Source organism: Nomia melanderi, chromosome 13 (assembly GCF_051020985.1).
Source record: "Nomia melanderi isolate GNS246 chromosome 13, iyNomMela1, whole genome shotgun sequence".
Lineage (NCBI taxonomy): Eukaryota > Metazoa > Arthropoda > Insecta > Hymenoptera > Halictidae > Nomia > Nomia melanderi.
The window spans coordinates 280,439-305,492 of record NC_135011.1 but is presented as its reverse complement, the minus strand read 5'-3'; the positions used below and the strand labels follow the sequence as shown (position 1 = coordinate 305,492).

The following is a 25,054-nucleotide window of genomic DNA, read 5'->3' as shown; positions in this document are numbered from 1 at the left end:
TCGAAGAAATTTCTACAACAGTATAATTAGTTAAAATAATTTCTTCTATAACTGCTGTGGCGACGACTTTATTTTTCCTTTTCACAATTGGGAACAGAGTTAAATGTTTTTATGCAATAAATGCTACAATGAATTGTTCGTTGCAAAATATTTCATAAATATTGTGTTAATAACACAGAACAATCGAGTATAGTCTGTTAATTTTTTAAATTCCATTACCCTATCCTGGTTTGGTGGCGTCATATTAGACGAAACGGTGTGAGAAACCCTTTAAACAGTTGTCAGAGACCTACGCAGTCGGTGTGAGAAACCCCTTAAACTGTTGTGAGAGACCTACGCAGTCGGTGTGAGAAACCCCTTAAACTCCTGCAAAACACCTACGAGAGACCCCATTGAACCCCCACGTGAGACCCCGCAAACCCCCTCGAGAAACAGCCAAATTTAAACGAGAGACCCCCACGAGAGACCCCCTTAACTACCTCCAGAAACACTCACGAGAGACCCCCACGAGAGACCGCTCAACTACCTCGAGAAACAATCACGAGAGACCCCCATGAGAAACCGCTCAACTACCTCGAGAAACACTCACGAGAGACCCCCACGAAAGACCGCTCAACTACCTCGAGAAACACTCACGAGAGACCCCCACAAGAGACCCCCTTAACTACCTCCAGAAAACCCACGAGAGACCTCTCTAGTTGAGACCCCCCGAGAGACCCCCTTAACTACCTCCAGAAAACCGACGAGAGACCCCCCTCGAGAGACCCCCCTAGTTGAGACCCCCCGAGAGACCCCCTTAACTACCTCCAGAAAACCGACGAGAGACCCCCCTCGAGAGACCCCCCTAGTTGAGACCCCCCGAGAGACCCCCTTAACTACCTCCAGAAAACAGACGAGAGACCCCCCTCGAGAGACCCCCCTAGTTGAGACCCCTCGAGAGACCCCCCGGTATCTGTTGGTAATTACCGACACTGGTTACCGACACAGTGGGTGTCGGTAATTATCGACACAGTGCGTGTCGGTAAATATCGACATTGCATGCGTCGATAATTATCGACATTGCATGCGTCGGTAACCAATGTCGGTAATTACCGACAGATACCGGGGGGTCTCTCAGGGGGTCTCAACTAAGGGGGTCTCTCGTGGGGGTCTCTCGTTTAAATTTGGGGGTTTCTCGAAGGGGTCTGAGGGGTCTCTCGTGGGGGTTCGAGGGGGTCTCTCGTTTAAATTTGGGGGGTTCGAGGGGGTCTCTCGTTTAAATTTGGGGGTTTCTCGAAGGGGTCTGAGGGGTCTCTCGTGGGGGTTCGAGGGGGTCTCTCGTTTAAATTTGGGGGGTTCGAGGGGGTCTCTCGTTTAAATTTGGGGGTTTCTCGAAGGGGTCTGAGGGGTCTCTCGTGGGGGTTCGAAGGGGTCTCTCGTTTAAATTTGGGGGGTTCGAGGGGGTCTCTCGTTTAAATTTGGGGGTTTCTCGAAGGGGTCTGAGGGGTCTCTCGTGGGGGTTCGAGGGGGTCTCTCGCTGAAATTGGGGGGTCTCTCGCGGGGGTCTTACACAGATCTTTTCTAATATCCGAACCACGCATTACCGTCACATTGGCAACTGATTAGAGGAGCTTTTCACACCGACCTCTTCTAATATCCGAACCCCGCATTATCGTCACATTGGCAACTGATTAGAGGAGCTGTTCACACCGACCTCTTCTAATATCCGAACCCCGCATTATCGTCACATTGGCAACTGATTAGAGGAGCTTTTCACACCGACCTCTTCTAATATCCGAACCCCGCATTATCGTCACATTGGCAACTGATTAGAGGAGCTGTTCACACCGACCTCTTCTAATATCCGAACCCCGCATTATCGTCACATTGGCAACTGATTAGAGGAGCTTTTCACACCGACCTCTTCTAATATCCGAACCCCGCATTATCGTCACATTGGCAACTGATTAGAGGAGCTGTTCACACCGACCTCTTCTAATATCCGAACCCCGCATTACCGTCACATTGGCAACCGATTAGAGGAGCTGTTCACACCGACCTCTTCTAATATCCGAACCACGCATTACCGTCACATTGGCAACTGATTAGAGGGGCTGTTCACACCGACCTTTTCTAATATCCGAACCCCGCATTACCCACACATTGGCAACTGATTGGAGGGGCTGCTCACACCGACCTTTTCTAATATCCGAACCCTACCTTTACATCACGAGTCTCAAACTCGTACCTTACTTTTAACATCACGAGTCTCAAACTAAAAAAGCACGAAAATTAACTTTCTGAAGATTTCAGCTCTACCGAAAATGGCTCAAAAGCTCTACACGGCTAACATCGCGTGGCTCAAACTAAAAAAGCTCGAAATTTAACTCCCTGGAGATTTAAGCTCCCAGAAAAATGGCTCAAAAGCTCTACACCGTTACCATCGCGTGGCTCAAACTAAAAAAGCTCGAAATTTAACTCCCTAGAGATTCCAGCTCTCCTGAAAATGGCTCAAAAGCTCTACACGGCTAACATCGCGTGTCTCAAACTAAAAAAGCTCGAAATTTAACTCCCTGGAGATTTAAGCTCCCAGAAAAATGGCTCAAAAGCTCTACACTGTTACCATCGCGTGGCTCAAACTAAAAAAGCTCGAAATTTAACTCCCTAGAGATTCCAGCTCCCAGAAAAATGGCTCAAAAGCTCTACACCGTTACCATCGCGTGGCTCAAACTAAAAAAGCTCGAAATTTAACTCCCTAGAGATTCCAGCTCTCCTGAAAATGGCTCAAAAGCTCTACACGGCTAACATCGCGTGGCTCAAACTAAAAAAGCTCGAAATTTAACTCCCTAGAGATTTCAGCTCTCAGAAAAATGGCTCAAAAGCTCTACGCCGTTACAATCGCGTGGCTCAAACTAAAAAAGCTCGAAATTAACTTCCTGGCGAATTAAGCTCTCCCCAAAATGGCTCAAAAGCTCTAGACCTCTAAACGCGTTGGCGCTCAAACTAAAAAAGCTCGAGATTTAACTCCCTGGGAAATTAGAGGTTTAGAGCTTTTGAGCCATTTTTGGGAGAGTTTAGTTCTCCAGGGAGTTAAATTTTTAGCTTTTTTAGTTTGAGCCTTCAGATTTTAGAGGTTTAGAGCTTTTGAGCCATTTTTGTCACTGTTCTACACCCCAGAGGTCCTAAGCTGGGAGCTTTTTTAGTTTGAGCCACTTGGCTGTAGAGCTTTCGAGCTTTTGAGCCATTGTTCCAAGACTTAAGTCTCGTACAGGCCTAAATTTGCGATCTGTTTTAGTTTTGTAGCTTTACCTAACATCTCTGCGAATGGCGGTGCTCGTTTAAAGATGAATCATCATCGAAAAATGATTCTTTTCATGAGATTGCAATGCAAAAGAGAACTTTATTCCAAAGGTAAAGCTTTGGAATAGCAACAGAGTTGGTTATTGTTAGTTATTATTATTTTCTAACATACTGTACTCGTTAGCGTTGTTGCTGGATTTTTCTTAGTGATACTCTGACACCTTGGCCGGGCTTTAAAGGAAGCTTGGGAGATATAGAGGGTCATGAAATAATATGCACGAGACGTTCTGTAACTTAAGTTATATTTATTCAAGTCTGTTTAATTGGTAGAGCGAATAGTGTTTACTCGATACGTATTTACCGTGTGGTTATTTAAGGAACGAACCGTGTTTCGCCATCTAGAACCTACCGCAGGAACCCTCTAGTTGGCTAGAAACTTGGCAGATATTCCATCGATGGCGCCAGCGGTCTTCGGACTGTAGAACTTAACAAACTTGTCGCGATACGCGATGTTACTCCGTCCTAAGCTGAACGACCACTGAACCTGGTTGTGCCGGGGATTGGCTTTTATAGGAGGGTACGTTTCCCCCACCGGGAACCTGCAACACAATATTCAACAACTCCCCCTGAATATTTGTGAATGTTTCTGGGTTGACCAATTGAAGCGCAAAGTATGTACTTGAAAAAAGAATGCCGCTTACGCAGAGTTGAAAGAACGAGCAGTCGTCGGGAGTGCTGGAGGCTCGACTCGGGGGATCGGGATCGAAATGATTAGAAGCGATCGGTATCGGCTGCTCAGACTTCCGGTGCAATAGTCGTATTATGGTATGTACGTTCTTTTATTCGTCTCTTAAACCCATATCTTCGTACATCTGACAGCCCTTAGTCGCGGCACTCGACGTGCTACACTTATCCGTCGCAAATGTTCTCGGTTTTGCTAGAAAACGGGAATGAAAGAGAAATACGACTCGCGTAACGTCCCTTCGTACGCACCGGAAAACGAACCATCGACGATCCGATTCGTTTCCGATCGTATTCGCGGAAGACGTACGGACTCGGACGTTCAACTGAATTCTTTCAACGACTTGGCACTTGCTGTTCGAACGTTTCCCTGACCCTACGAAATCAATGTACATCGTAACCAATGGACGAAAGTGTATCGCGTTCGTTCAACGTATAATACATTCGATCTTCTCGACGCTAATTTCCGTGTTCTTGTTTCGTTCTTCGAGAATAATCCTCTGCTCGCCGATACGAATTCTCGCCTCGAATCAGGAGACTCGGACGGTGTCGTCGAACCAGTTGCGAAACGGAAGCCGCTCGAAAGAACCTCCGACGACTTCCAGGAAAGTCGAAACTTGCGAACGATCGATGGCGGAGAATTCTGTAAGCGCTCGTTGGGTAGAATTGAAGAAGCGATTCGCAGGTATAGAGAAATGAAAGAATACTGCGTGTATTTCTCTACATGCTGGATTATACATGTCCTTAGAAAAGAAAAGAAAGTGGGACACGACGGGAAACGGACCTTGGGGGTCGGACGACCAAACGAGAAATCGAAAAGAAAAGAAAGGAAATATATACTGTCGAACGTAGAATGCGCGTTGTATTCATCTGCGATACAACTAAGCTGCTCGTGTGTGTTTCATTCGCTGCGGCTGTTTTCTGCTTTTTTTCGTCTTTTTATCGGTAAAAAGGAACTTGAGTCAACGTAAGAGACAATAATAATCGTAATAATAATAATAATAATAATAATAATAAACGTAATAGTAATAATAATAGTAATAGTAATAACCATAATAATAATAATAATAATAATAATAATAATAATAATAATAGTAATAATAAAAATAATAACGATAAGAATAATAATTAATTAATAATTATTATATGATAATAGTAATAATAATAATCGAATATAATAATGATAACGCGTGCGGGGAGGGCAAAGACCGAGGCAGATAGGCGAGGGCGGGTCATCGTCCATCGAGAGAGAGACAGTCCGGGGCTCGGAGGGGCTCCGGAACCGTTCTTCGCGTAAACGACACGCCGTCCCCGTTTCTCCGCAGCTCCAAAGACCCGCTGTTGATTGGGGGGGGGGGGCCTCGGCGCATCGGGGACTGGAAGCTGTTCTTCGTTCGACTTTTCCGCTCGATTCTTCTCTGTCCAACGGCGGTGCGCGTCTCCGCGTCAACGCGGAAACATCCGAGAAAGCATCTTTGATCTTCGAAACGTTTCTCCGATTTTCCATTGGATCCAGAGCGAGTCCCCGTCGACGCGTCGAGTGTCTCTAAAGTGGGAGCAAGGACAGGGGGGGATAGGTTTGATGGGAACGGTCGCGTTGTCGGTTAAATTGGGCGCGATCGATTTAGAGTTCCTTCTCGATCTTGATCAGCTCGGCGATGCCGTCGTGCATCTCCTTGACGGCCTGGTACTCGGTCAGACCGAGGCGCCGCTTGTTGGAGATATCGTAGATACCGCCCTCGGCCTCGGTGTGCTCGCCGCGGGTTCCGCGCACCTGAAGATTGAACTTGGCGGCGATTTCCTCGAGCTTCTCCCTGTTCGCGGCCAGCTTCGGCACTTTGATGTGCACGGAGGCGCGCACCGTGGTGCCCAAGTTCGACGGGCAGAAGGTCAGGAAGCCGAGACGATCGTTGTGGGAGAATGGGACCCGCTTCTCGATCTCGTTCACGGCGTTCACCAAACGGCGGTACACCTGCGACAACAAACCACCGACTGTGCACAGATCTGGCTCACGCGCGCTCTATATTCTCGAGTTTCTACAAGGTTGCGAGGTCAATTTCAATCGTTTCTTCTTTCGTTGCGCGCAAAGGCACCACCAACAAACACCGTTCGTTCAAAGTGCCACTTTTTCGACGTACGTCAGTTATTCGAAAGTTGCAAGAAGAAACGAGAGAAAATCTGAACCTGGAGAACACGTTGAGGAGTCTCTCGGTCCAGAGTTGGCCTCGAACTGCAGTTTACCTGTCCAAGATCACCACCCATCTGCATGGAGATGATACGCAAGTGATCCTCCTCGTTGCACCAGACCAAGAAGGTCTTGGCGTCGTTGTGGTAGATACCACGGCCAGTTGGCCAGTAACGGCAAGCGTTGGCAGCCTGCAAGAAGCGGTCACCCTCCTTGAACAAGAAGTGGTCGTCGATCAACTTCTGCTGGACCTCCTTGCTCATGCCGGTCAACGGGTAGAAGGTTCCCTTGAGCTCGCCCTCCAAGCCGGACAGAGTGGAGGAGACCTTCTCTTCCATCTCCTTGTACTGGGCCTCGGTCAAGCAGGGGTTGAAGGGGTAGCCTTCCATGGATCGTCCGCATCTGACGCGAGTGGAAACCACGTATTCGCCCTGTGTCAATGAAATAGCATCAATATTATTCCCATCCAACTAGCATCCATCAGCTGTGCATCGAAGACGAAGGAAGACTAATAATTATAAGTCTAAGTTGCACGAGCAAAAGTTAGTTTCCAACTATATATACTAACGGCCGGGTCAAGGTTTCCAAGGGTGTCGACATCGCCGAAATCTTTGGCGGGATGCTTGTCGGTCTTCTTGAAGCCACCGTGGTAGTCTTCGATGATCGGGTCGAAGAGGTCAGCGAAAACTGTGTAGGACTCGGCGTCAGGGGCGTAGATACCAACGCCCGAGTCCAGGTTCTCCACGCCGGATTGTATCACGTCGAGGAGGGTGGCGCCCAGGGAAGTCTTCTTCGTCTTCAGGTTGTCGAAGATCTCCTTCGTCAGGTACTTCTTCAGCAACGACTTGCTGTCGGAGCTGGAAAGCTTGTTGAAGCCAGCCTCAAGCTTGTCCAGTACTGCCTGGTCCACCATGTTGCTCGTTTTCTTGCTGCGAGGACATTGAAAAATATCATTAAACGCATCCTGCCCGACAAAGGGAACATTGAACATTCAGGAAACAACGATTGTACACCGATTCGTGATCGACAACGTGTAAACCGCGCAAGTGTAAGGGGATAATTGGTGTAAACAATTTCAGATTCTCATGAAAGAAAGGAGGATAATGGCGTATTTCGAGAAGTTCAATTTCGCTAATTCAGAGAGATGTATTGTTACGTGAAGCAAAGAAAGGACAGTAAAATGGCAATAAATAGTATCAGACGGTTCCTTCGAGTAGCAACGACGCGCATAACGGTTCTCATCGTGCGTGCCTGGGTGCCGAGAAGCCAGTCGACAGTGTCTCGGTGGACGCGTGACGATCTCCGTTCAAGGTGCTCGTTCGAATCTTTATCGGGAAATCTTATCTTTCGGTGTTACGCGACTGTTTGCCCGCACATTTATCGACAACGCCGAGATAACGGTCGCTCGTTATCGTGATTTCATTAATATCGTTCAATCGATATATAACATCAACGCTGTTAATGCTCGGATTAGCAACGGCAAACGATCGAAATCGTCGCTGGAACGAGATAACGCGCAATCTATAGTTGGGATAACAATTATTCGATGTTCGATAGGCGGACGTTGGAAAAATTATATAACCAGCCGATAAGAGCCTATACAAAATGGGAATCTATAGAAAATGTCACAATAAAGAGATACGCGAAATTAATGTTACGACCGAAATTACCGGACATTCGTAGCGATAAATAAACGGTAATAATTTTAATGATAAATCGGCGACAACGACGAGGCTGTCTCTATTTTACCGAACGATTCAACGATTTCTTTCAACTGTTCTTTCGCGATATAATTGACGCAACCTCTTCCGGAATAACGAAGAAATCGAGTCCGGTTCGAAAGAATAACGCGTTACTCACGTCTGGATCGGCCTGATCGAGGATCGAACGGGCAGAGATCGCGTCGCAGCTCCGTTCGAGGCGCGGAGCAGGTTTATAAGCTTAGAGGGAACCATCCGAGGGGAAGAACAACTCTGGATGGCGATCGATCGATTCCTGGCGAGAAAGGGCAGCCCTCGCAACCCTCGCAGCCTTCGCAGCCCTCGCAACCCTCGGGCGCACGTGGTTCCCTAGCGCGTGCTTCGCGAAACCGATGCATAATAACCGCGTTATTCCGCGAATCGTCTCGATCGAATAATTAACAAGCTCGGAATACCGAGAAGTTGCGCGTGGAATCGCGTCGATTTCGCGCAGCGACCGTATCGATACGTTTCAAGTCAAATCATCATTAGTTTACGTCGTTCAGATCGGTGGACTCTTATGTCAAGAGTTTAGGGCATTGCAACGTCCAAGTGGAACATCGTAAAGCTACGTAATCGAGGCGAACGAGGAAATAATCGGGATTACCGATCTCCCGCAACGAATTTCCTGTCTGATTTTCCCGAGTCGCGAGTTCTCGAAGTAGTCAGGCGCGTCGCGCAAAGTCGCGCAAAGTCGCGAAACGTCGAAAGTTCAACTGGCAAATCGAGTTAGAGCAGCAGAAACTGTTTCGAAAGGTACTAGGTAGTAGTAGGTAGTAGTGCGATCAACGTGGAAGGCGTGTCTCTCGGTGGTGCACTTGTTGAGGCGGTACACCGAGTGCTTCGCTCGAACCCAATCAAAACCCACCGGGGTCAAAGTGGAATTTTCGCAGACGGCTCGTTCCCCCTGAACCTGTTGACCCCAGGGGCGCAACCTCGATTCGTCCTTTATTATTCGATCGAACATCGCGAGGACTAGACTAGGGATATTTATTCGGAGAATACTAGCAGTTGCTTTTTCAAAAGTTAATCGCCGTACGGTCAACAGATTCTTATAATTTCCCATCAGGAGAACCGAATCCAACGTCTCCTCGATCCGCTGCAAAGATTATTACCAAGAAATTACTAATTATTCCCAACGAATGAAATGTTCGCAGAGTTTCTGGCTCGAATAACCCATAAAAACGTTCCCACGAGTGGCGTTTATCTTCGATCGAAGCTTGCCCCGAAATAATTAGCCAACAAAGACTGAACTCGAGCGAATTTGCCGGTCGTGAGCCTGTCGACAACGTTCAACACAGAGCGAGAAAGAGAAAGAGTGTACCTATCTATGCGAATACGTACTCGTCCTCGACGGTCGTCTCGTCCGATGATTCGCATATGCCCATTGTCGAGGATTATGCGCCGATTATGCCTCGATTATCGGGCCGGGTTATGCGCGTCTATTTATAAAGCGGCGCGAACAGCCGGTCGTGCCGGTACGGTCCTCCCGTTTCTCAACAGAGAGTACAACCTCGAGTTGGCGGCGTCGATCGAGAAGATCGTGGCGCGAGCTGTCTCATCGCGTTCGAAAGCTTCCTTCGTCGGCTGATTTCTCTATTCCCGATTTCGGTCCTTGATTTCTATTCCGCGGCACGTGCAACACGCTTTCGAATTTCATTCGCCTTTAGGAACTTTGTCACGATTCGCTGGAGAGTATGCGATTTTCAATTGCAATTGTGTTGGACTCGACTAGCTTGCAGGAAATTGTTGCGACAAGCAAATTTGTGAATGTACGAACAAACGTTTGATTGCTATAGAACCAGTGTTTTCTACCAGCTATCGCTCGAGTGACGACGCCGAGACCCACGGAAGTTCGACATATCGTGCGAAATGCAAATAAAATTTTTCAGCTGACCTGCTTCCCGTCCACGCCCCTGTACGGGAACGGCGAAGGGTTAACCCTTTTGTGTGAGCCGACGCACACGCCGGGTGGTTAGGTCGCCGGCTAGTGTAAACTCGGCGTAGCCCCTTTCGCCGTTCACCGCGGGGTACTCGATATTCCACCGTGTACTCGAATAACGGAAGAAAGTCAACGGGAAATTCTCTCTGTACACGGTACGCCCATTCACCGGAAAACCCGTTGTCGGCGTCAATCGCGAACATCGAGTCCCCGATTAACGCGTTCACCGGCACCGAAATCTTTTTCCGCCACAGGTATAACGCACGGTATCGTGTTCGTGAATTTATAGAAACAGGAAGACAAGAATGTACAAGTTTATTAATCGTTACCCCGAAGCTCGCCGATCCAGTTTACACGCGCGGCGTGTCTCGAGCGCTTCGGACCACGCACACGCGTGCAACAGAATCGTATTCTCCACGCGTCTGACACAACATACTCTTGCATCACTGGACGCCGGGAACATCCCCCCCCCGAAAATATATATTCGCACCGTGCAACGGTATCTACGAGTCGTTGGAATTACTGGGAAACTAGGATCGCTCGTTTCATTCGACGACCGAACCATTCTGAAGTCTTTCCACCGGAGAAGCTTCCCCGACGAATCGTCGATTTCAATGTTTGTCGACGATCCGCGTGTAATCGTTACCACAAACGTGCTATCGCATCGATCGAATTTCCTCATTCGCATACAAAAAGAATACTCGTAATTCTCGTATAAAATTCAGCGACAAGTAAAAACCCCCTCGACGATGCGACCGAACAAACGGAAACTCGACACGCGTCCCGAGCGAATCATCCCTCGTGATCCAACCGGCGAAACACTACGAAAATACTGGAGGTTTTCGGCGTCGAATATACATACTCATCGCTGGAGGTGGTGTCCTTCGACGTACATCCGCCCATGACTACGGCTACGGCGACGACGACGACGACGACGACGACGACGACGACGACGCCGCCCTGACGATCGAGAGAGAGAGAGCAAGAGAAAAAAGGGGGATGGATCGAGACCGCGGACCGCCGCGGACCGGCGTGTGCTGCGTGTGCTGCGTGTACGTGCGTGCGCGTGCAACCGGCGTGTGCCGTTCACCGATAAACCGCTCCTTCTTCTTCACGGTGCGGTCGCCCTCTCTCTCCGCCGGCGACACCGGAAGTCGCGACGGGGGTTGGAGGACACCGGCTACGCGAAAACAAGATGGACGGAGGTCGCGGAACGCGTGTCGCACGCCCCTCGACACGCTTTCCCCCGACTGATATACTCTGTGTCCCTGTCTTTCCCCTGTTCCTCCGGCACTTCCGGTTTCCCTGCTTCTGGATCCGGCTCGTACGGTGCACCAGGGGTTGCTCTCGCTCGCCCCTAATTCCGATCGCAGGTTCGAACCAGTGAGTTTTAGAAAATAGGCTTCTTCTCCCGGTTGATCCCTCCGCGTTTTGATTGTAGCTGCTGCTTCGAGGTTTCGGTGCGTTCGACTGCTGCTTTCGAAAATGGCCGATGGTTGATTCCTGACACGCTGCTCTCTCTCGGATTTTCAGAATGTTCATCGCGCGCTTTTCGGCGGTTTAATCGAACGTTTCTCGAAACGTCTCTCGCCTCGGTGGAGTATAGATTCGACGTTCGAGTTTCGACTGATTTTGATACGAGCAGCGTGTTTTCGGTTGCACCGACTAGCGTAGTAGTAGCCGTGGCTACAGGACCGCGCTCGCTTCGCTGCTCTTCGAGTTTTCGAAATCGATTTATGCGCCGGAGACTCGATTCGACGGTCTACATATGGTATTTTATTAATCGACCGGATGGAAGACGCGTAGAACGAGCGACCCTTGGAAAAATCCGCGAAGGGAAACAGGTGCCGCCGGACGGGCCACCGACAATCGCGATCAATGTCGCGCGCCGTATTATTACGACGGCGTTTCCCGTTTCGCGTTTCGCTCGGTGAAAACGAAAGCGAACCAGCGCGCGTTCCGGGAAACTTCGACGCTCTCGAATCGATACCCTCGTTGAAACGACGCGAACCGGCTAAATAATCGTTCGATCTTCGGCCAAAAGGCACAACCCCGGAAGTCGGACTCGAAGGAACCGCATCGGAGATCAACACATCGGAGAGAAAACAAAGCGACACCTTTCGAAAAACTCAACGAAACACGACCGATTTCGATTTTCGATCGAATCAAAGACGAGAAACACCGTCGAACCGACGCGAACCGACAGAACCCGGCTACGTGACCGACGAATCGGAGGGCCTTCGATCGAAAGGCGCAACAAATTGTTGAGTCAAACGTACCGGCAGTTTTCCAAGAATCAAAAGTACCGAGGGAAATTCGGTAAACGCGGTCGGTGCAACCGGGAATCGTAATTTCTCCATCCTGGCGACTACTCGAAATTACTTACTTCTCGAAAAGGGGGCTAAAAGGACCGCCACGATAGTTCCTCGAAAAAACGGAGCTTCTAATCGAAGAGTACTCGTGGACTAGGCGAAAGCTACTTGTGCGTATTCGTTGCTCCTATGTCAGTCTCCGTGTTCTCCTCTCTCCTTCTCTCTTCCTTGTTCGCGTGTCTTCCCACGAGAGTCGGGTCCCCGGTGTTCCTTCGTTTCCGTTGGTTTTCGTTCCTGTTGCTGGCTGTGCGCGAGACGGTGTTCGAAGGGAGCCGATTAACAAGATTCTCGGCGCAAGGAAATCGTCTCCCCGTCCCTCTCCACCGGGAGATTCTTAGTTTCCGAACCGACACGTCCGACCGCGCGCGACACGTCCAGGAAGAGAGATCCGAACACTACAGTCTCTACGCTATCACTAAGCGGCAGGCATTTCTGCGTGACGTGATCTCTCTCTCCCTCCAATCTGTTCGGCGGTCTCGCTCGTCCCCACCTTGATCAACGATCGTCCGTCCCGTTTCACCTTCGGACGCGTTCTCCCTCGTACAGGTAGCTATGGGTGTCTCCTTCCGTCGAGCGGTGCGTCAGTTCAACCGTCCCTGTTTTCCTTCCTTCTCGGAACTTTCCCCTATTTGGGGAGGTTCCGTCTTTTCCTTGGTCACTAGACTTTCCCCTGGTTTCCAGTTCCTTTCTCTATCCAGCCTCGCTGGATCTTGGGCTCGCTCTCTCTCTCTCTCTCTCTCTTCGCCTCTTCGGCTGCCTACTTCTAACTCTCTCTTCCCTGTCGCGTCTGTACGTCTTCTTCTTGGTTTTCGTATCTTTCTCTGTACTCCCCTATCCTCCTTTCTCTCCCCGTCTCTCTCCGTCCATCCGATTCCCCAGCTATATCCGTCGCTTTCCAGCTTACGCTCCATACATCCTCCGTTTCTCTCCGCCCGTCTGCGCGTCCTTCTCTTCGGCCCGAAGGTTCGTCGTCCGTCCTTCTCCGCGGAGTCTCTCCCACAGGATCCCTCCACTCTCGTTTTCCTGGATCCGTCTCAACCCCCGGCCAGCCCCTCGAGCCGCCATCCCCGCGGCGCATCCGACGGTATCGGCCATCTATCCGACTCCGTTCTATCAGCGAAACGGCATCCTGCTCTCCTCGTTCCCCCAGCGAACGCGTGTACCGTTCTTCTTCCCGTGTGTCCGTCTCGTTCGCGCTCGCCGAACGCTCGCCGAACGCTCGCCGAACGCTCGCCGACATCATCAGGGTGGGGCACACCGTGGCGTCCAGCCGCGGAAGGATACCCGGTCGATAGCACGCACCTACTACGCCCACGCGGCGCACACTGAGAGGGAGAGAGAGAGAGAGGCCGTACACGCCCGAGGCGGCCAGACTCTGTAGGAGAGCGCGCGGAAAAATCACGCGCGATCGCTGATTCGCTGGATTCTCTGTGCGAATTGGGATGGTTCCGGGGTTGGCAAGTGTCGATACGGTACGTAGATGCGGACGACGGAGTTTCCAAGTACACTGCAGTTCACGCGGAGGCGACGCCGTTGTTCGTAAGGTGATGATAAGTTACCGAAGCAAACGCCGGAACTATAATGTTGCTCGCAATGTAGGCGGCTGATCCTTGGCTGCCAGATGCCTAGCTACCTGTAACCTAGCGCGGAGGAAACGGACAAGTTTCCATTCCTACTCGAGATGTTCGCGAAAACTCTGCGAATATCAATCTTGACCTAAGCCAAAATCCTATGCGACCTGTACTCCCCACATCGGCGAAAACATGAAAAATTCCATTTGAATTTCAACGAACGGTGAAATTACACCTGCCGTCTCTGGAGTTTTCGAGCCTCCCCGGATATAAGCGACGTCCAACGCATACGCAGAAGCGCGTACACACCTTCGGTCCTCCGACATTTCCCGTTTGCTAGCTATAGACCGCGCACGCACACAGGCGTGCTCGTCGGCAGCGCTAAAGGGAACGCTGACCGCCGGAAGAGCGGCGCGCGCGCGCGCGCGCGTCATACGGGGACACCTTGGATCGCGATCCCGTGTCCGAGATAATAATAATAATAATAACGCGCGATGGCGCGGTTAAAGGTAATGGCATTGCCAGCGTGCACGCGCGCTGGACGTGTACAGAGGAGAAAGGGAGAAGCGCGATGCCCTCTCTTCGGAACAAAGTGGTTGCAATTCGTGCGCACCTTCCTCTTCTTGTCTAGCTGTTTTTTCTACGGTACAGCGGTACGGTTCGCACTAAAATTATCCAAATGGACCAAAATCGTCTCTATTTCGGGTTCCTCGTTAAATTCGACTGCTCGCTAACTCTAGCGTTATAGTCGGCATAGCAGAATGGTAGCGTACTTTGATATTTTTCCGACGAAAAAGATTTCAGACGAAATCTTGTTGGCATCGTAACGGTCTCTTGACCAAGAAATCCCCTCGAGAGACCAGAGCGAAAAGCCGGTTCATCAATTTACACGGTTTCGAACGACCGGTGAACTTCTCTTTCCCCTTTTGTTCGGCCAAGTTCTGCAACTTTCCGTATTTTTCCCGCGGAACCGGTGTATCGAGAAATACCGGAGCGAGATTATTCGGCAGAAACGCGGCTGCCGCTCGGGCTCGATCCGATGAACTTTAACGAGGAAATATTGTTCGACCCGGTTCCCGCGGGGAAAACATTGAAAAGCACGATTTTCCGTCTGCGCGGCGACGATACGCGAATTATGGGACGGGAAAACGGAAGGGCAGCCACCGGGAAAACCAATAACGGGAGAGGCAGAATAATAAATGGCTCTGGTCTACACGGCCGCCTCGAGAGCGCATCACGTATGCGTGAAAACTCGCGCGCGTATCTACACGAACGGTGTATCGGACGGTTCGCGAACGAGTAACAGGTTCTCGGTCCGACGAGCTCTGCTTCCAGCAAATTCCTGCTAATCGTAGGTCCTCCATTTTCATGCGGTAATCTTGCCAACGAGTTTCATTTATTGCCGGTTCGGTTTTTCCAATTGGGATTATTGATATTTCTAAGATTTCAAAGAAATCGGTGCGGCAGTTTCGGCGGTAGAAGAACGAGTACTCCGAGAACCTGCATTCGGAGAGTTTCCCAGGACCATCGCGGGCTAAATCGGCCCATCGTTGTTCATCGACGGAATTGTTTCACCGTTCGAGGGGGAACGAAAGGGGTCAAGGTGCGCGGGAGGTGTACCGGATCCCATCGCGAGCCCCTCGTAGAACGCGTGTCGCGCGAATACGCGATTTATTCGACGATAAATCAGCTGCCGTTCCAGCAAAGATCTTTCTTTCTAGCAATTTCGATGTGGCCAGCTCCGAGCGAGTCGTCTCTCCAAGTGAAAGAACCCTGCACTGGTCGGACATAGGACAGAAGAGTCAAGATAGAATTCATCTTGCAAGTGAAACGCTGAGCCACTTCGATATCTGAAATACAACCTTCCGGCAACTAAAAATTTCCGAACTTTAACGACAAAGTTAAAATTAGTAGAAGCACCATTGAAAGACGACTCCAATTCCCCGATGTCTCGTAACAGATAGTCCCTGGTAAGAGTTCACCGAGGCAGGGGTGGAAGCTCGTTACGCGGTTACGAGCTGCGCTCGGGGCGAGGTTGAAAACGCGAGAGCGAGCTGAAAGGAGCGACGCGATTCGTCTCTTCGCTGCTGCGTCCCCCTCCTCCGTTCCCGCGCAAGTCCAAGTTTTTCGCGTTGCCGTTGAAAAGACTCGCGAGAGAGAAGATGAAAGGGACGGGCCGAAGGGGTTGCCAGCCAGCGCCGGGGAACAACGCGTAAGCGCGGGTAAACGCGGGTAAACGCGGGTAAACGCGAGTAAACGCAGACACTTTGTTCCCATTGTTTCGCTTTGTCGGGGCTCGGTCAACTCGCGGCCACTTGCACCGCGACGCCTTCCCTTCATCGACGGCTAATTAACTTTCTTTGTCCTTTCCTCCTAATTGCCGGCCGTGATCTTCCTTGATCGCGCGTCAACGGTTAACAGAGGGACTGGCTCCGGTGATTTTTCATTTTTGTTCCGCAGTTCAGGTTTCACGTTACGATTCCAAGTAAACCTTCTTTAGTTTGGATCTTCGAATATCCGAATAATCCTCCCCGTTCGTTTATCGATCTCTACCGATCTTTGTCAAAACAATCGACAGCCGACGAGACGCGAGACGAAACGCTGGACGAGACAAGCAGGTGAACACGCTCCGAAAGGAAAGGGGTGGAGGCGATTAAGATCGGCGGGCTCAAGTTTCAAGAATGTCTCGGCGATAAAACGATCGGTGCGCGAGCACTCCAAAGTCCAAGACTACTCACCTCGTTCTGCTCACCGCCGGTGAGTGCGTGCAAGCGTGCAAGCGTGCACCCTTTCCCTCTCGAAATTACGATCGAAGGATAAGACGAATCGATAACCTCGAACCATAGGTCTACCCTATTTTCGTGCGATTTCAAGCTGTCGCTGCTGCGACGAATTTCTTTTAGCAATTTAATGCTGGATACTCGTTACCAGATATCCGTTATCGTCGCCATTGTTACGACAATTTATTACTTAGCCGATAGAATTATCTTGAAAGATAACGATTATAGATTGATTAATTAAGTTTTAGGCTGGACGTGTAAGTAGATGGATTCGATTAACCCCCCCCCCCCGACGCGTTATTTAGCATCGCTACTAAACTCCTGGAACATTCACCGAAACGCAAAGAAATTTTCCATTCGGTTGGAAATTGAATTGCGTGGCAAGCGTATTCGTGACAGGCGAGAGTCATTCGGCGAGGATACGAGAAACCGCTCGGAATAGCCTCGTTTTCTCGAGGCAATTCTCGAGCTGTTGAATAATCCTAATAATCACTTGGTATCTAAATAGTATTAAGAATGATAAGCGTGACGAGCGATTGCGACCGAGACTCGCCAACTTTCCTGTTAATCGTTGCTTCAACAGTACCCAGTAAATAATATTTATTTTCATCTTGGCATAGAATATTTTTGAAAGGAAACTAAATGAAACTGAGCACAGATGCAACGTTTACCGAGAATACTTTTATTCAAACTATCTATTAGCAATCGATGATATTTCCTAAGAATGAATAAAAATTCAACCAAATATCACGATCGAACGCCGATTGCTCGCGATATTTGCAAGCCGAAACGCGAATAATTTCAAAGCGGCAATAATTTACAGCTCCAAGGTTCTCTTCGTCACGGTTCGAGGAGTTCAACGATGAGTAATCGCGCCTCGAGAACGTAACTACGCTCCGTAATGGAATAGTTCGACGAAAAAAGCAAACGCGACGGGTCCATTTAAAAAGAAGGCTGCGCCGCGAGTAACGCGTCGAAACGCGAGGCCACGGTGGTATTCCGCTTCGACGAGCCCGATGTTTGCCGACGATTCTGCCGTTCGCAAATATTACGTTATCGCGGCGATTTGTCGCGTTCTTGAAACGGCAGTTTCGACATTCGGCAGGAATCTAGCTCACTGCAAACATTTTCCAAGCAAAGCCGATCAATTGCCGCTAATTCCTTTCAATATTACACGCACCGATGCGTTATGCAAACCTGAATATTCAATTTGTCTTTCTACCGTGTCGAATTCGATTCGCCGGTCAGAATAAAATAAGACGAAACGATTCTCCGGATTGCAGACAGTGTCAGAAGTGGGTGTACCAATCAGATTGTCGGTTCTAATGCGAACACGGTAGGAAATGGCCCGAACAATTCGCCGGATACAGTCGTTTTAAGCTGGCACGGTTGATTCGCAGAAGGAATCGCCTCGAATTATGTGAATTCTGAGCTCGCCGAGTCACCGTTTCCGGTTACCGAGCAAAACCGACTCGATAAACGTGAAATCAATTCAATGAACCGCATTAAAAGAGGAAATATGTATTTAAACAACGACGATAGAACCTCATATCTATTCTTCGAGCTTAATAGCGATTTGGTCTTTCGAAATAATCGAGAATCGAGGAAATTGACCGTTCCATGAGTTTACAGATGACAATCTACCTTACCATCTGCTTCAATTTATCGGTCGATCCCTATTTTATCGACCCGCCCGAGCATAGACAAGGGATTCGAATAGATCCACCGTCTAATCTATTTTCGTAGCTCGTCCTGTTATCGACAGAGTGCCGGAATAAATTCAAAGACTCGGCGAAATTTAACGAGGTTTAAAATCATTCAAACAGCTGGAATTAATGGATGGCAGAAAAAATAAAATAAATGTTACTATATTCTAGTAGTTTTTCACGAGTTATCTGTACCGTGGCGCACCCTGTTGGCACTTTGGGCAGTCTACTTTACCGACAAGTACACCAGTCCACCTACACAATGAAATCTACCAAAAGCCAATTGAAATGATGAAAATGGTACAGGAGTACTATTACCGATTCGCGAGTGAAAAATAACCTCCCGGCGAAATATTTAAAGAACAATTTCTGAGCCAAAATTCCGCCCAACCCGTTCTCGGATCGCGACGATTCGGTAAATAAAATGAATGCACGTAATGGACAGATTTTCGTAACTTTTGGCAAACGAGCTGGCAAAATTCATTACGCAAGAATGGTAAAGAAGAGAGTTTACGCGAACACGGCTATAGAGAAGGATCGTTAAGAAGCGAGAACCGTGTGTGTACCGGTGACAAAAAGGACATTGCTTTGCGCCAAAAATGCGATGGCAGTAACACTTGAAATCGTAAACAAAATCGAAACAAAGTTGTTAGTGGTACACCGAGTCGGCCAACTCGTATTTTTAAGCTCGCGCGACTTCGAGCCCAGTGCCAATTATGTGTAATTATATATAAATGGTGTGTTTGATTAGGCTTGCGCCATTAGGGTCCGTCTATACGGTGTCGCGATTTTAAAGGAGATTTTAAAGGAGATTTTAAACGAGATTTTAAACGAGATTTTAAACGAAACGTTCTGCTACAAAGGAAGAATATTGTACGAAAAACTATTGTCGATGCATAAATGCAACGAAATCAACGATATTCGTCAAGGTTGAAAAGTTGAATTCCAACGCAAGTTCCAGGCCATTCGAAGCCACTCTCATACAGCATGCTATGACAAGTAAATCGAGGTACCATAAATAGAATAAAAATCGACATCAATTATTTGGCTGGATTATAGCCTTCAAGAACTTTCTAGGCTGTCGGTCCGCGTATCTTTCGAGGGCTGTGCAAATGTTCCGCTGGAAACAGGGTGCCGGAGGAGACCGGTGAAATATTAATGGCAGCCAGGGTCACTCGATAGTACCGACTCCGCTCCTATTCGCCTCGCGTTTCGATACGAAAACGGGGAAAAATCGCGAGACGAGTATATATTTTATGTACAACTGGAGGCTCGTTTCGCAGTCTGTGCCTACCGGGACACAAGTTTCCACTTTAAATCGACCGTTGGTTCGTGTAATTTCAAGCAAGAACTTAAGGTCGCCGAATGACTTGCTACCGGTGACGTTAGCATTCGAGCGAGACCGTTCGCCATTCTGTCCGGTGACATAATGTCGAAGACATAATAATTTACTAGTTGTTTCCAGTATGAGGGAATTCTTTGGTTAACAGCAGAAACAAGAGAAACAAGAGAAACAAGAGATACTCGGATACCACTGACGTAGCCGGCAGAAACCCTTTCCTGAATGGCTATCGAAAAATCATTAGCTCCAAGAATAAAAATCCACGAGCGAGCTTTTCTAAATGCGGCCAGCAATTTTCCGAGAGCAGCGTCGGCCGACTGGATTTCTAAACTCGTCGCTAACATTTTCATTGATATTTCATTATCCCGGAATAGAAGTAGCGGGAAAAGGGACGCGTTTACGTCGAGGCGTATCGTTTTCAACGGCGCGCGAGCTCGTGCGAGTTAAATATCACGGGTGCGACACCGCGTGCAATCGATAGCGACCATTCGTGATCACGGTCGACTTACACCGGCTGTGCAACCCCGATAGACCAAACGGAATCCTTGCTCACCGATACCAATATCTTATTTCCTCCGATTATTCCGAAAGACGCGTACAGAATTCCTGTTGCGAGGGCGGAGGTAGCGTTACGTAATAATCGAAACATCTCCGAGAGTTCCAATTTGAAAAACTACGATGAACCGCTTGAGAATCTAAAGTAGAGACAGCATACTCTTGGGAACCGAAGGAACGAAAACGAAGGGAACGTTGAAATGACTCGGTCGAACCGCGCAGATATCGTTTGGATCGCTCGGAGGATGCCGGGGCAGCGTTCGCATCCGCGCAGAATCGATCAAAGGGAACGCCAGCATCGGCTGCAGAGAGAGAGATGGACGGGCGTGCATTCCGGTCTGCGGTCACGGTTGTGTACGAGTGCGTGGCGTGCATAATGCACCGAACGCGAAGCGAGGCGAGGCGACGCGACGCGACGCGTTCCTTGCACGCAGGCCCCCCGATCGGGAGAGACCGCCAACTATCAATTTCCGTTTTAAATTACCGAACGGCAGAACACGCATGCACGCGCCGCTCAAACGAATCTCCGGTTCCCCGGGCTTTAACGAGCCTCCTCCTAGAAGAAACGCATCGATGCGCGCTCCTTCCCCTTTCTTACCAACAAACTGACCCGCCGCAGTCGTCCCCGCGCTCCGTGCATCGTTCGGAGGAAAGAACGAGCAAATTTCAGGGCGAAACCAGAGAACCGGAAATAGAAATTTCTAATGCATAGAGTTCATGGAATTCGTAGAGCACGGACGCGTATCGCGATCGACGAGAATAACATTTTGGAACGTTCTCCCCTTAATTCGAGTATCTAGACCACTGTGCGTCGCTCGAGTGCTCTTCGATCGACGATAAATCGGCCACCGGAACCGAGGGACTTTTCAAAGCATCTGAGGCCGGGTATTCTAATTAGCGACGATTATGCCGCAAAAATGTCCGATCCACTGATCGGAGAAACGGTTTTTTAAGTTATATATCGGCAGTCGTTAAACCCGGATCACGGGACTGTTTTACGAGCCCGATAAAAATACGATGGCAACCGCTAAGGATAACGATGCCACGCTGCTGAGGCACACCGCTAAGGGATCCGCCGGCGGACCTATCGATTCTGCTCGGCTCGCACAAGAACTCGAATCGTTTCGAAATTTCGCAAAGAGATCAAATCTCTTTTATGTACAAGATCAAGCTATTTTACGACTATACGGTCTAGGGAAAGTCTGGGTATTATCTTCGGCCTTTTATCGCCGTTATTTCTTTTACTTTAAGGCCGACAGTCTCCCCTGCACTCGCGAAATCAACAAAACCAACAAAATCACGAGAGTTTAACGTTCGGGGGAGAAATATTCCGAACGGCGATTAATTGGAATAGAAGGGAAAGCTTGTTGAACGATCGAAAGGAAAAAAGGAGAGAAAATATGCACGCCTGCCGATAGAACGGAAGGTGAGAACCACTGGGCATCCCTGGCCTTACGTAATCAGGCTGCACCCACTCTCTCGTCTCACCGTGCCACGTAGCTCTGACCGTAATCTGTCAATTCACTTTTGACAGGATCCCCGGAACGGAAATCCGACGCAACGCGCCTCTCTCGCGGATTTGCATGGTTACACGTTCATTTTCTTCGGCCGACCCGACGCGCGCCGATCAAGGTGAAACGCGACCGACCGTTATTTCGAAAATTGCGCAACACCGAACCCAAGATCCGCCGGAAACGAGACGCGCACCGCGTCGGTCTTCCTTTCCTTTTTATCCCTTTTTTCCCTTTTTTCCCTTTTTTCCCTTTTTTCCCTTTTTTCCATTTACGCGAGACGCGCGACGGAAATTGAACCGATTACATTCGAGCCGCCACCAATCAGGCCGAGACACTCTGTTATGCTAATGAAGAATCCGTTCGAATGGGCAATAATTAGACTGCGGAACGCTCGTGCAACCGCTGGATCGTTATGGATTAATTCGAGCAAATTGGATTCGCAGAAAGATTCGTGGCAAGCCCCATTCGGTTTTTACCGGATTGATGGGCTCCGTGTAAAAAGATTCGCGCAAATATACTGTAACTATAGAAAAGTGGAGATTGCGTTCTATGATAATAAACATGAATTTACAATTCATCGTATCCGAGGCTCGGACGACCGTGCTACGAGTGCATAAAATTCACGGTCTAATAATATCCAGCGACTGCCACCCCTGGCAAAAAGTATTTCATCGAACAGAATAGGCGAGTTTGGCTAGGCTAGAATAGAATAGAATAGAATAGAATAGAATAGAATAGAATAGAATAGAATAAAATAGTTGTTCGTTTATCGTTACATTTTCTTAAACAATAAAATGCAACTGATTCTGGGGCAAGTAACGTGGATGTTAGATTTACCGTTGGGGGATGTTTGAAAACCGTTATGCTAATCTCTTTCGTGCGGCGCCGAGATCAATAGTGGGGTAAAAATGATCGTTTCGTGCGGAAAGAAGAACTACAACGATGTAACGTGGTAATACTGAAACCCCTGAAACGTGATCGATAAGTAGTACGGACGGGACGGTGGCCGATCATCTTGCGAATATTATTCAAATTTTTTACTTTCAACGTGCCGGATGCTTCGCTCGTGGAAAATTAACGGTCGTTCCATAATGCGAAACGAGCATTTCGGTGATACACGGATCTCTGGTTTCACGAAACCTTGGAACCGACCAAAGACGAAGCTATTTCGCATTTCCTACGAGCCTGAATTTGATACACTCAATTGCGAATTACGAGAGATCTTCGTTGGAAACGTAGGTTAACGATCCATTAAAATGCGCGGTCACGTGACTCTTAACCGCCATTTCCGCAATCGTCTTTTCGCAGACCGCCATAAATTTTGCACTTACGTTCTTGTCGGTTTTAAGAGATCGCATGTAAATGAGAACCGTTGCATAGCTAAACTAATCGTAACTGTTCCTCTCTTTTAAATAATGCGATACAATAAAAATTATACCGATTCCGATCGCAGCATTTTCGACTGTTTCGCGTGTACGCGAAACTTTCGATATTTCGAATCTCGATCGATAGAAATACATCGAGCAAAAAGGAGCGAAGATAATTATCGAAATCGATCGCTGCTATCGATAGCACGTGAAAATTCGAATCGCGGAGATTAGATCGATCCGATAACTCGAGGGGCCAGCGCACCTGGTCTAACCTAAAAACCGGCACATCGAGCAACGCCAACTACCAACGGAATCATCGACGATTGACACTGCTATGAATCATTGCACGAGTACGCGGTGTGTGCTAATCGAGCGATTCATTCGCTTATAGGGTTTTAGCGGAGAAATCCCGAGAATGGACACGATTCGCGTTGACTCAGCCTACCGGCAACCGTAACGATTCGACACCGCCTGTCGAGCTCGTATTCTTTCGTTTCATTCGGTTCACCGTCGTCCCGTAATCAGGCTCGACACAATTTTCCTCGAAAAAAATCACCGAACAAACGATATCGAACTGGACAAGCTACTCTTCGACTTTCGGTTACGATCTATACGAATTTCGATCGAACCGGAAAGCCACCATGCGTTCGCAAACTCTCCTAACCTAAGACTCGGCGACAGAAAAATCTGCAGAAACTTTGCGAAAATATTCCGATCGACCGAACCCCATCGATTTCCCGGATCGAGGAATAATACTCCATTGAACTTTCCACGGAGATCAGCGTCTAGCGTCTACCGTATTACCTTCGCAGAAACCGGTCTTTACACGACGATTAGGACCATCGAGCAACGATACAACGAGCGTACCCTTAAAAGAAAATCTTCTAGAAATTCCCGAAGAAGAAACATTTCATTCGCGAACGCGTAGGCGAAATCGTTCGACGAACCTCTGTAACCGGAGCACGTAATTGTTAAGTAAAAAATGTGAATTTGGTAAATTTGTAAATTTGTAAATTTCGAGCGGTCGGGTAATCGTAGCGTGAACAGATCGGTGATAGAACGAGCAATTATATTCTGTCGCTTACCGTTAGCAGACAAAAGAAAGGCGAAGGAGGATGGCGTTCAGCGTTAGTCCTCGGACACGTCGTACGTAGACACGAGTCGGAAACGAAGTGGCGCGGAATCAACTCGCCTCGCGACAGCCGAGAGAACCTCTCCTCTCCGGCTCAGCCAATCGCATCCCTCCTTTGTACATACTCCCCCCTCGCGCCGCGCGCCTCTCCCCGGGCCAGGACGGTCCGCGGTCCAGCCACGTTCCTCCGTTCCGTTGTTTCCACGAGGACTACACACACCGTTGCTACCTGAACCTTTTTTTTCTTACTGTTTATTCGATCCCGATTATCCCCGGCCTGTAGGTACCCACCAGACCCACGGCGAACGTCCTGTCCCGACACCATGAACATAGATTTCTGGCTCGCCATCGCCGGCGTTCCTCGAAATACAAAATTGCAATATTTTTTCTATTAATAAACGTTGGACCGGCACCGTCACGGCGAACGCTGAAACGCGAAACGGGACAATGAGATTGTTATACGTTTCGAGCGTTCGCGTCACGTGTTGATAATCGTTCTCCCTTTGTCCTTCGGGTGCAGCCGAAAGGTTACGCAAAATATTTGCCGCGTTTTTCAATCGATGTCACGCGACGATACGCGCGATCGATAATCGATCCGGTAACGCGATACCGCCGTTAAACGTCAACGACCTCGAAACAAAGAACCGTCCGAGGAAGAAAGCGATTATTCTATTTCGAATTATTCAACTATCGCGCAAATGTGTCCGATGCCTATTTCCTTTTATTTTTTAAGGGGTTCTCGACCAACCAAGTTCAGTTCGACCATTGTACGACACGTCTTATAGCTGGTTAAACAGGGAACGTTTCTCTGTCGGCAGATGGAGAA

The 25,054-nt window shown here is 48.8% G+C and overlaps 1 protein-coding gene across 2 annotated transcripts; it reads right to left on the bottom strand.

The window, feature by feature from the left end:
* Positions 1 to 4,708: 4,708 nt before the first annotated feature.
* On the bottom strand, positions 4,709 to 24,348 carry Argk1 (Arginine kinase 1). 2 transcript variants are annotated; one of them, XM_076373290.1, is made up of 5 exons: positions 12,273 to 12,701; positions 10,749 to 11,359; positions 6,774 to 7,134; positions 6,262 to 6,636; positions 4,709 to 5,992 (listed from the first exon to the last, which is right to left on the bottom strand). In XM_076373290.1, exons 2-5 carry the CDS (start codon positions 10,787 to 10,789, stop codon positions 5,645 to 5,647), a joined length of 1,125 nt encoding a protein of 374 aa, XP_076229405.1. In that variant the 5' UTR covers positions 10,790 to 11,359; positions 12,273 to 12,701; the 3' UTR covers positions 4,709 to 5,644. The 2 variants fall into 2 exon arrangements, with proteins under 2 accessions (XP_076229405.1, XP_031842488.1); XM_031986628.2 differs by lacking the exons at positions 10,749 to 11,359; positions 12,273 to 12,701 and adding an exon at positions 24,182 to 24,348.
* Between the last annotated feature and the right edge of the window lie 706 nt (positions 24,349 to 25,054).

Coding starts and splice junctions, on each gene's coding strand:
- Argk1 (XM_076373290.1), bottom strand. CDS start 10,789: ATGGGCGGATGTACGTCGAAGGACACCACCTCCAGCGATGA. Junction 6,637..6,773: donor TTGGAAACCTTGACCCGGCC/GTTAGTATATAT, acceptor TCATTGACACAG/GGCGAATACGTGGTTTCCAC. Junction 5,993..6,261: donor TGGGTGGTGATCTTGGACAG/GTAAACTGCAGT, acceptor TTGTTGTCGCAG/GTGTACCGCCGTTTGGTGAA.